At 48.3% G+C, this 12,192-nt stretch overlaps 1 protein-coding gene across 1 annotated transcript in view; it reads left to right on the top strand.

The window, feature by feature from the left end:
• PPWD1 (peptidylprolyl isomerase domain and WD repeat containing 1) overlaps nt 1-12,192 on the top strand; it is a 416,345-nt gene that overhangs the window by 257,376 nt on the left and 146,777 nt on the right. The window contains exon 7 of the mRNA XM_085631724.1: nt 4,158-4,347. Coding sequence (XP_085487850.1) covers nt 4,158-4,347 — 190 coding nt within the window. The remainder of the gene's footprint in view (nt 1-4,157; nt 4,348-12,192) is intronic.

Consider the following 12,192-nt stretch of genomic DNA (forward strand, 5'->3'; position numbering starts at 1 on the left):
TAGTGTTGCCCCTCAGCAGAAGGAGCCCCTGGGGAAGATCTGCCAGGAATTAGCCCAGTCGTGGAAACACTGATGAGTTTAGGCCCGGTGGGACATAGTAGGTGAAGACTACTGTGCGGCCCTCCCACTTCACTGCGGCAAGGCAGCCTGCATCGTCAGACCACATGCCCAGCAGAACTGCAGGCAGGGCGTTGCGGAACAGGATGCCTACCCCCCGTGAGCCTGACGCAAACCCGGAGTGGGCAACTAATTTATACCCAAAACGGTCCAGGGCCTTACATCTATTTCCACACAGGTGCGTCTCCTGAAGGAAGACCACATCGGGGGAGTGACGTTTAAGGTACTGTAGTATTATGGTCCACTTGATTTTGTTACCCAGCCCGTTCACGTTCCACGTCCATATTGTACACTTAGTCTGGGCACCCATTACAGTCGGAGAGTAGACGATACCGGGTAGGTGATCGGACTCACTGTGTCATCAGACAAAATACCACGTGCTAAAGGACTGTATTGGACTAGAGCAAAACTTACAAACCCCTGAAACACCCACCCCCCCACCCCCCCACTGACATCCCCTACCCTGCCTCCCTGCTAGATGGGTCCCCAACCTCCCACCATGTTAACATGCAGAGTGCCTGTCGCCCCATTACATCCCACCACAACATGTAAGAGGAAACATGAACTTGAAGTCAGCTAGAAGAATTATAAAAAACTAACGAATGTCCCACCCCCATTGAAGCTTTATTAGGGCAATTCAATGTAATGTTTCAAGGGCTAGCTCCCAGCCAAATCTGCCCCCAGTTAGTCGTACACCTCTAAAGGACCCTAGCGCCCTGGAGCCTTAACGAAGGAGTCCAAAAGTCCCTGCCGTGGGATGCTCTGCATAAGGAACCCCCCCCCCCCCTCATAACTGAACATCAATAATCTCAGAATACCAGGGCAGGGCAAACAAGGGGGAAGGAAAGGAAATACCGTGCAGTCCTAGTGGCTCCACCACGGTAAATCACTTTATTACTCTCCTTTCGTGGCCCTGACTGCCAGGTAGGGGTCTCTCGGCATTGTCCATGTCTTGCCCGTTGGGTCGCTGGTCCGATCTCTGAAGGTTACCCTTCCTGCCCACTGTCCGCCAGCCCTCCAACAAGTCGCTGGCCTCAGCAGGTGATTCAAAGAAATAGGCCTTGGGTCCATCCATGATCTTAAGGCGAGCAGGGAAGAGCATCATGTATTTCACCCCTTGTTCCCTGAGGGCTCTCTTCACCCCCTCAAAGGATCCCCGTTGGCGCTGGACGTGTAGGGTGAAGTCCGCGAAGAACCATATCGTGGCGTTCTCGAGATGGAAGTACCTGTCGTCCGCGCCACCTGTAGTATGGCATCTCGGTCGCGAAAATTTAGAATGCGTGCAATGATGGTGCACGGGAGGGCCCCGGGCCTGGGCCTACCTCCAGCGCACGGTGAGCGCGCTCAACTGAGAAGAAGTTGGACAGGTGTTTGGGTTTAAGGTGGTTCAGTACCAGGTCTTCAATGAACCAGTCCACTGCGGGCCCTTCCAGTCCTTCCGGAACCCCCACCACGCGAATGTTGTTGCGTCGAGCCCGCCCCTCCTGATCCTCGAGCCTGGCGTAGATATCAGCTTGATTTTTGGTGAGGTTAGCCACCTGTTCAAGTTTTTGGGTTTTTGATTGTAGGCCCCCAATGCCCGATTCCGCCGCTGCTACTTTTTCAGACAGTTTTCTGAAATCCACCTCTTCTGTCACTGAGTCCAGTTTGGGCTCTAAGGTTCCCCCGAGTTCACGAATCGCTGTCATTATGTCTCTCAGGGATGGGTCGGGGCCTGTGGCTTCGGGATCTTCCTGTTGGCTCCCTCTCGGAGCCCCGCCATTTTTCCCATGGCCACCGTGTACCTGTATCTGGTTAGTCTGGCCCTGCGGTCTGTTGCGGCATATGTCCCGGGGTAAGCACCCCCCTGACGAGATCCGGACCAGATGTTAGGGGGAGAGTGACCACCCTGACGAGCAGATTTAACTTAGCAATGAGGGGGCAGAAAAAACATAACCGGGCCCCTCACCACTACTTCGGGCCCAGTTGCAGCACCAGGACAGCGTATGTATAGCAGTCAGGCAGAGACAGTCACCCCCCCCCCCCCCCCCCCCCCGGGCTAGGCCTCGCCCCTCCACAGGCCCTCTCCAGCGGAATTCAGCGCTGCCTGCTGCACACAGCACTAAGGGTACCGGGCCCTTACTTCTCAGTTCTCAGCCCGCTCCCGCACTGAGTTTCAGGCCTCCTCAATTACCCAGGCCAACTCCTGTCTTCACCCCAGGGGGGGGCCCACACTTTGATCTCTTGGGTCAATTAGCACCCCCGTGTAGCAGGCCCTTCGCCCCCCTGCCGGTTGAGATTATCAGCCCGGCTGGCGCCTCCTCTGTTACGGGCCTCGCTGGCCCAAACCGCCGGCAATCCTCCATTCTCCCTCGTGGTCTCGCCGCATCAAGCCCGCACTCACCGGCTGCACGGCGGAGGACGCCTCCAACAGCTCTCTGCACAGTTCCGCTGCCACAAGCTGCAAATCCGGGAACGCCGGCCCTCACCGTAGGCCGTGCCGTTGGTATGGGATCCGCACTGTGGTTTTCAGGGGTGCTTCCAGGCCCGTGTCCACGGCCTTCGATTCAGGCTGCACCTGCCACTGTGTCAAGGCACCATTTTGGCAGTCGCGGGGAGAGCCGCGCTACACAAGTTTCACCGGCGTAGTTGCTCGATGGCGGCCACCCTAAACGTCCTCAGCCCGCCACCGTTGTCCAGAGCGGCAAAACTTTGTAATCCGTCCCATAGTGCCCCCGGATGATGTCGGATGTTGGGAGTATGTGCCGACCGCTAGTGGAGCTCTAGCAGCGAGCGGCCATCTTCCGCGGCTGCAAGCCACGCCTCAGAGTCCTTCCCCTTTTGACACTTACTCCCAGCTAGGATACAAATGAAAAAAGATTAGTGACGGCCCATTACAGAGTGGCTTACTGCCGCTCATTTATTTCCGCTCAAAACAAATCACTGTTATCAGCATAATGCTTCTTTTGACCAGAGCCTGACGCCACCCCTCCCCCACAAGCCCCACAGGGGATTACTTGAGGGCCCCCTAGGGGCCCGCCCACCCCAGTTTTAAGACCCCTGGTATACAGTCTGTTTTTGTGTCACAGTGCTTTACGGCAACCGGTGCCACAGCACCTGACATGGAGCTTGTGGATGTTGTATTTCAAAATTATTTACTGGTTTAAAAGCACCTTCTGAAGACTGTGTGTCCAGCAATGTTTGAATAATAATAAAGGCACAATAACTCTGTAATTACTGTATGTGCTGGCGAGAGATCAGTTATGTCAAGTGGTGGTTTTAACTCTTAATAAAGTAGCGCAGAGTTAATATGCCTGCTGCAACGAACGTGTAGTGCATATCTCAGAAATGTCTTTTATATGGATCACTTACGTTTTGTTACTTGCAGTTTATTATGTGCAATCCTAATGTAGCACAGTGAGCTATGAACTGTCATCAAATACCTTCATGCAAACTGTAAGGTATAGTTTTTGTCTTTTTTGTTTTCCGCAGTGTTTCAGTTATGCAAATGTTCAGACCTGTGTTTTCTTTCTTTAGAAATAAATTTGTATTAGTGAACCCAACTCCAAGCACCATGCAACGTTTAAAATCCTGAGTCACTGCTTCTCGAAACCAAACACTTTTAAATATGTGCCTCCCAGTATGGATGACTCGTGATTCCTGCACCATGTATTCCTCCGTGTTCTTTGTATCATTTAGTATTCAGTGATTTACACATTGTGCATCTGCCGCACGAATGTGCTTGTCCTTTTTTTTGTGTTTGTATGTTTTTTTTGTCAATTCCATTTTGTTGCGATTGCTGTAACATGAATTTGGTGCTATTGAGCATGGAAAGGCAGGTTAAGGCTGTGAAACAGACAGTGGTGCTATCTGGTAGGCTGCGACCTAAAAATACGTTTTAAGTTGAAAATCTTTGGAATAATGTTAATCAAAATGCAATGGCTGGTTTCAATAATTTTGATTATCTACATTGACGCTGATGTTTTCAAAAGGGAGCAAGAAAGCATTTATTGGAAGGTATGATTATTTTTCATGTAAGGTTTCTTTTCTTTTTTGTATAGGTGTGTCCGTATCCTTGGAAAACAAGAAAATGTCAGAATATTACAAATTGCCATGTTCCAAGGTGTAGCCAGAAAGCATCGAGCTGCTGCCACTGTGGAGATGAAGGCATCTGATAATCCTGTTCTTATGAGTGTCCAAGCTGACCCAACAATTGTCTGCACAGCTTTCAAAAAGAACCGTTTTTATTTGGTATGTATCATTTCTAGGCACATTGCTTCACTTCTTTTCACAAATTTCTTTTATGCTCACATTTACTTAAAGCTGATCAAATTTTGTTTTCCAACTGCTTACATAGTCCGATCAGCTTTATTTCTACTTTCAGAATATTTGCATTTATAAATTGCTATCAATAATACTATTCACTGTCCTGGTGGATAATTTTATTTCCGCCTGCGTGCACACAACTCTATATTTCTTTAACTCTTAATATTAGGGGAGAGCACTACCTAAGTTACCTGATATTTGGATTTCCATAGAGACAATGATTCTCAACCTTAATAGCAGTTTAGCGGACGACAATGAAGAGCAAGTTAAAAGGCTTCAAACAAGGGCACACATGGGCTCCCTGAATTTAAGGACAACAACATACCCCTCTTCTGTTCATATGCAGGGTGTGGTAAAGAGGGAGTAGGGAAGATCAAGGGCTTACTAGACCTGTCCTCCATTTGCGAAGTGAGACTACAAGAGCAGAGCCCTCTTTTTCCCTCTTAAGAACCCAGGGGAATTTGCTTGCCACATAGCGCTTCAGCGCTGGAACACTTGTAACTTTAACAAGAGTCGGAGTGGGATTCCTGAGGCTCAGAATAGTGTAGCTTAACCTAAATGTTTCCTACAGTGAATGGGGAATAACTAGCTAGCAAGAGAGGAGTGGGACTCCGGATTATGTCTGTTAAAACACGAGAGCCCTGGCCTCAGGGAGCTCTGTGTGTGTTTGTGAATTCCATATTTTTCTTTGTGTTGGTACATAAATACTGCTTTTTTTCTAAAAGCAAGTATTTGACTGAACAATCATTTATTGCTGCTGAATGTATTTTGCGTGGTGAGCCTGTCGCTCTCTCTGTTTACACCTGTCCCCCCCACCCCACCCGAGATACTTTAGACTGCTTGACCTGCTTTACAATTGAGTCAAGTGCTCAAGGTGTGCTCAGTTGCTCAGAACCCATAATAGGTTGGGTCCCAGGACATGACGAGTAAATAAAACCTCAACCCCCATGGTTGGGTTGGGCTTGCACCTTGGCCCACTACACAGGGTTCTGACAGCGTATATAACTTAAGAAGCAAAGTTTTAAGTTGACATTTTAAAAACGTTCTTTAAATGGGAAGGATTTTGAAATAGGAGGCTAAAAATTAAATTAGTATCCTCTGATGTATTCGTGGTAACAGTGCAAGTGCATCAAACAGTTATAATATGGATGATGAATGGCCTAAATTGAATTTAGAAAAGCTTCTACCTTCTCATTACAATTCAGAATTATTTTTATATTGGCTTGTGAATTAAATAAAATATTTAATAATGTATGTATTTGTTGGATGAATGTTTGTTTCTATATTGTTTGTGTAATGTTTTGCTTTTCAAATCATCAAACATTTGATGGGGCCCCGGCTTCCACTAATAACTTGGTGGGTGCCCTTGGATTCCAAAAATTCATTGGGGGTCCCCAGATTCCATTAATGATTTAGGGGGTGTGGGTGTCCACATAAGTCAGATGTTTAAGAATCACTGCTCTAATTACTTCTGAGATGGTGTTCTGATTAACACTGGACGTAAGCTTATCAGATGAGTTACTGAACCTGGACCAGACTGGCAAAGGAAGGAAGTGATAAAGTTGTTCTCAAACTGGAACCTATTAAGCACCCATGGAAAGGAGCCAGAACAAACTGGGAATACTCAACTCACCTCGAGCAAAGAAAAAGAATTGTGCATCCCTCTGTATTGCCTCACATGTGTTACATGAGCACCATAGGGTTTAATTTTAATAGCAATGATATTCATTTTAAAGTAAAGGGATAACCAACGTTAGTGGACATAAAAAGAGACATGCGGAACATACTTGTGGATTGTTTTGGGAGGATGTCTGAACAGCGTATAAATAAAAAGATGGGCCAATTTTCTAGACCGTGAAAAGGAGATGTGTACAACGTTGCAGAAACTGAAGACTGAGGATTGGCAGTGGGAATAAACCTTCACTAACTTAAATTTTGAAGTTGGTGATATTCACACAGCTCATGGGTAAAAAAATACAATTGGAGTAGACCAGCTCTTGTCAACAACCAGCAGAAAGTGACACAACACTGACATGAATAGAGTACAGTTGACATGAATGCAGCCGAGTACTAGAAACCTGGATCTGCTAAATACTTAAGGAAAAAAGTCATTCTTAGTTCTCTTCCTACTGGAAAGACCTTACTGATCAACAGTCTGGAATCCCACTCTAGTACTGCAGCTGAGAGAAGGTATAGCTGAAATGCTTCACTGACTAAGACACCATGCTTCACATAGGACAGAATGGTCAGAGATGGTACCCGAGAGTGTACAATCCTAAAGATATGGAAACCATTTAAATGCACCCTTGTTTTAGAAACCATAGAGAAGCTGTTTCAGAGCGGGAAGACCCCATTCTTTGATTCTCCCAGAATGACTGTGACTGCCTGAAACTGAAGGCACAGAGAGGCAAAATCCCAAGAAATGTATCATAACAGACCTGAAAAGAGAAGGTAAGGTCTGGAAAAGCGTCTCCTGTGTTTCTATATCAAGTCAAATTGGTGTGGCAATTAGATGGTTAAACATCATGAGCCCAGAATTTTTGCCAATTGAAGAGTGAGGGTTATGGAGAAGGAATGGGGCGTATTAAATGCATTGATTAAAGTCTTTGTGCTTAACTGCTTTAGGAGTGACAAGTGTTAAGAAGGATATGAGAGGAAAGATTGAAAAGGATTGACAACCAATGGTGTCTAGTAAATGACCATCCAGACACATTTGTTGCCGTCTGACATGAGGTCAGCCACTCAGCATAACAGATGTACATAATTACATTTGGATAGGGTTGCTCTAGTGCAAACAAGGCTGTCTTCCATCTTTTTACTAATGGGATGACAGATATTTCTTTCTAGGAATTGTTGGTTTGGCTGGTTCGGTGGCGGGCGAGTTAAGTTGAAGAGGTGTTTGGTTGTTTTAATGTAGTACTTGTCCTATTCATGCTCCTCCATTTGTCTCGCAGAGATGGTTTTCCCTGTACGGAATTCAGCAGTTGGGTTCATGTAGAAGAGTCTTGTCCAAGCCAGGAAATTCCCTCCCAGTCTCATTTGTGCCAGTACTTCATAGAGTTAGTGCCGTTCTAGGCTGTTGAATGCCTCTCTATGTCCACAGCGAACACTGCTGCATTCGCCAGATCATAGTCTCCAGCATTCAGTACACTCAGCACTTGTCTGTTATGTATGGCCCTGTTCTGTCCCAGTATTCATCTTGCCTGGTCCTAGTGAATTAATTTGGACAGAGGGGCATCAACCTGGTCGCCAGTAAGCCCCGGACCAGCAGAGGACGCGAACAGCTCATTAGGCAGGTAACACTCCTGGAAACATGGGCGAACATGAACCCAGTCCCCTGCTTCGGGACGAACAATTGGCCCTCTGCCCCCCCCCCCCCTCCCCCAGGCGAGCCCCAGGGCACACCACACGTACTTACTATCAGTCCGCACATACATTACCACGGAAACTTCTCCTTTGCCATTCCTGCATCCGTCCCCTCCTCCCATGCTTCGCTCCCGGCCTCCTTTCCCCCCCCCCCCCCCTATTTTTCCCAGTTTTGAGGCCCCGCCCCCTCCCTAGGGCCCTCCCCAAGCTGCCCCGCAGGCGGCAGTCACCCCGGTTGGCGGGTTACACGCCTTAGTCCTAGTTACATGACATACCAGTGACACTAGGAAAGAAGGGTACGCTGCATCGACCAAGTTGGGGAGGCAGAACAGACTCCGATAGTGACGGAAGGTATGGGCACTAACGTGATGATATGCACAGGGACCAGACAGGACAGACCTAAGGGAGGCACGTCTATCGGGCCACCACAGACGATTACAGCAGCTAATGGACCACAGTACCCACTTCCTGTAGTTCCGCACAGGTCCATGATGTTGTAGTGAAATGATTAACGCTTATACCTCAGAATGGTCAATGTGATGAAATGTATGCAAAACCCTAATAAAAACATGTCAATAAAAAAAACCTGGTCGCCAGTAACTTACTCAGAATTTTATAGTCGATATTTAACATTGAGAGCAGCCTATATGCTGTACCATCATGTCCGGTTTCCCTGGCTTCAGGATAGGAATTAGGAGTACTTCCCTGTGGTGGTTGGCAGGGACCCTGTGGCCTTGGCTGCAGCATATAAGGCAGCCAGTCTGGGTACTAATTCTGTGGGGGGTATGCAGCATAGAATTCCGCCTGGAAACTGTCTGTGCCAGGTGTCTTATCCCGGGGCATATTTTTAATAGCTGTTCTTATCTCCTGGGTGGGTTAAGTCCCCTCCTAGGTCCTCAGCCTTTTCCTCACGGAGGCGCAGGAGACGTAGCATCTCTTGGTATATATGTATTGCCAAGATGTCATTCCGGAACGTTACGCTATAAGGTGGCGTAATATTGAGCAAAGAGGTCATTAATCCCTTCCTGGGTTTATATTTTGTCCCCTCCATCATCCAAATCGACTATAGGAGAGCCACGCTTAGTCGGATTAGCCAGCCGGCTGTGAGTGACCCTGACTTGTCTCTTTCGGCATGCTTTCGGTCCATATACCTCTTAAAGTCAATGCATCGAAGCTGCTTTTTCTGGGCTGCTACTGACTCTTTAGCTTCCAGTAGGGTAGGCTGTATCTCCGTGCATCACAGTCTCTTAGTTCCACATCTGTTATGCCTTGTTCAGCAGTAAGCACCTCTGCCAGTATAGTATACATAATCCCCTTTAGCTCTGCAATGTACTGGCCTACTAGGACGGCTTTAAAGGCGTCCCACTCCACTTGGGGAGAGGAGGCAGTGTCATCGTTATCATTAAGATACCAGACTATTTTGTCCCTGATCACTACCCTAAAAACTTGGTCCTCCAGTTATTCTGGCTTAAGTCTCCAGGTAGGAATAGTGTGTCTGGGGTGGGTCCTCTACAAACAGATGAGATCAGGGCTATGATCGGATATTGCGCAGGCCAGGTATTCAGCAGTGTGAACTGAGCAATGAATGTCCGCAGTGCAGAGAAATGTACTCGTGGAGGCCAAAGAAGAAAGAATATTCCCCTTTCTGTGGGTGTGTACATCTCCAAGAATCAACAAGCCCCAATGACGTTGCCAGTCTCCAAAGGCCCGGGCCGTACGCACTGTTTGAGAGTCACACAGTGGGGGATGAGATCTATCTAGTTGGAGATCTACTACGAAATTAAAATCCCCTCCCATTATGGTTGGAGAGGTTAAATAAGGTCTGATATGAATTTAAAATGGACATGGCACGCCCTCTAGGCGACCCCTTACCACCACTAATCTACCCTCTAGATCTATTAAGGTGTCAGTATGTCGGAAGGTCACCCCACCCTAACCCACGTCAAGACTTCACTGGCACAAGCTGAGTATGTGGTGTAAAAGGCTTAGCCTTGACATCTTCGCTGCAGCGCTAACCACGCTTTCACCGTAGGATGCTTTTCTTGTAATAGCGCTTTTTGCACCCCTCTCCTGTTTAGATAAGGTAATACCTTGTTCCGCTTCGACATAGTGTGCATACCACATATGTTCCAGGTGATGCATTTGTAGGTTAGTGATACTGCAATCTGTAACTTATTAGAAGGATATGGGCATATCCTCCTCCCATCCTCTGCTTACCGGCAGCAGCCAGCAATTCCCTGTGCAACACGAACACGCACGCATGACTCAAAATTCCCCAACATGTTATCAAAAAGCAATTTCCCCAACACCCACTCCTCAGGACAGGTAGGTGGTCCCCCCGCTCCTTCCAAACAAATAACCTATAGTTAAAAGAATTGTTGGAGTTCCCCTGCGGTTCTCACAGAAGGGGGGGGTGGGGTAGAATGATCAATAAATCCCCTCGGGCACCAACCCCTCTATCCATCTGTAATCTAAGTATAACTTGATGTAGCCCTGGGGAAGTGATTCATACAGAGCAGTCGTTGCCATCCAACATATAATGGAGGTCCATGGAGGAGTTCTTCTGCCTAGGTATAAGGCTGTCCAGGTAGTTGGATAAGGTCATCGGAAGATCTTGGTATCACTTTGGGGAGTGTAAGACTCGAAACTGCAGAGCTGATGGATCCCCGGTCTCAGTCCAAATCACGTGCTGCAGCCTCCATCTCAGTCATCGAGGGGCCTGTGTCCCCTCCACTGATTTGCACCACGACTTCCACCACATTCTGTCTACCTAGTTGCATTTCAGCTTGTGACGGACCTGCACGTCAGCCTTCTACACCCAGAGTGAGAGCGACGTACCTGCTGCCTCTTTGGACTTCTAGTGGGCTCCCACTGTGGGCGTCGGTCCGACCAGTCTCTTATTTCCCGGGGAGAGTGAAAGAATCTAGCACCATCAGGTGCTGCCACCCTCAATCGAGCCGGGAATAGCATCAGGTAGGGAACATCCAGTTGTCCAAACATTTTTTAACCTCCTGAAATGTGGCTCTCTGTCTTTGCACCTCTTGAGAGAAGTCTAGGAAAATCCGAACTATAGCATTGTCGACTCTGACTACTCCTTAACGGCTAGCCTGGACTAGAATATGGTCCCGGTCTTTGTAGTAGAATAGTCTCTCTGTGGGCCCCCCCACAACATCAGTGCCAGCGCCGGCACCCGTTGTGCTCTTTCAAGAGCAAAGAATGCAGAGAGGCCCTCTTGCACCGCTTAAGCTTGTAGCCACTGCTTCAGGTAGGACATCATACTTGGTCCTTCTATTTTCTCCGGCCTACCACTTGTATGTTATTACGACTTGAGCAAATACGGGAGCTATTTTCAGCATCCTCTGCTCTGAGCTCTAAGGTATGAATTTTGGATTCCAAAGTGGTCATTTGTCGTGATAAGTGAAGGCAGTATTTCTGCCAGTTCAGTAGTGGTAACCCTCTCCACCAGGAGGCACTTATGATCATCACTTAAGAGACACTGTTCTAGATGCTGTGATGGCCTAAACTATGTCGAGCAATGAGGGGTCCTTATCCGCTGCTAGTGGGGGGACGTTCCCCCGCGCCATCCGGAATTGATCCAGCAGTCCCCTTAGGATCCGGGTCCCGTCTTCGGATGGATTTGGCCATGGTCACCACACAAGAGGATCCACCATGAGTGCTAGTTCGCAATGCCAGGGCAACAAACGGCGTGCAGTCTACACCTGTGGGTAGCCTAGTAGTCAGGCGGTAATTCATGTAGCAAATGTCCCTGCAAAGCAGCGATCCTTAGCACTTCTTGGGGCAGGTGTCAGGACAGGCAATCTCAATTGAGAAGCCCCCCACATGTGTCTCAATAGGGGTGATTCCGCAGTTTGCCACAGGACCCCTGTTTTCGTTGCAGCATGGTCTACTGGTATTGATTGCCTCTTTACTCACAGAGCTCAACCGGTCACCTCCCACTGGGCCTAGGGAGGCAAGAGAAGCTAGACCTACTGCATCCTCTGTCCGAGAGAGCTGGACTGACTGCATGGTGAACTTGGTGGCACCTGGGCATTGATGACAGATGGTACAGGAAGTACAGAAAGCCTTTTTCAAGGTTCCTCTGATCTAGAGACGGATTATGCTGGGCGACATCTGACTGGGAGTGAGGAGACAAGCTTTCAGCTCAATGCTCGGAGCACCTGGTGTATCAGAACGGTTGCCGCTAAACACGGGCCGTAGAGTCTGATCATTAACGGAAGTGGATGCGTTGGTCTTTCTGTTCAATTAGCTCTTTCCCCCCTCCCCCACCCTGTGACTGAACTCAAGTGCGAGAAGCCAGCTCCTATAGACGTTGGGGGCGGTTGATAGCAATGCCCAGCCTGCTGATGGTAGGTGCTGCCTGCGGAGCCCAGGCCCAGTCTGTTA

This window comes from Triturus cristatus, chromosome 2_1 (genome assembly GCF_964204655.1).
Source record: "Triturus cristatus chromosome 2_1, aTriCri1.1, whole genome shotgun sequence".
NCBI classification, from domain to species: Eukaryota; Metazoa; Chordata; class Amphibia; order Caudata; family Salamandridae; genus Triturus; species Triturus cristatus.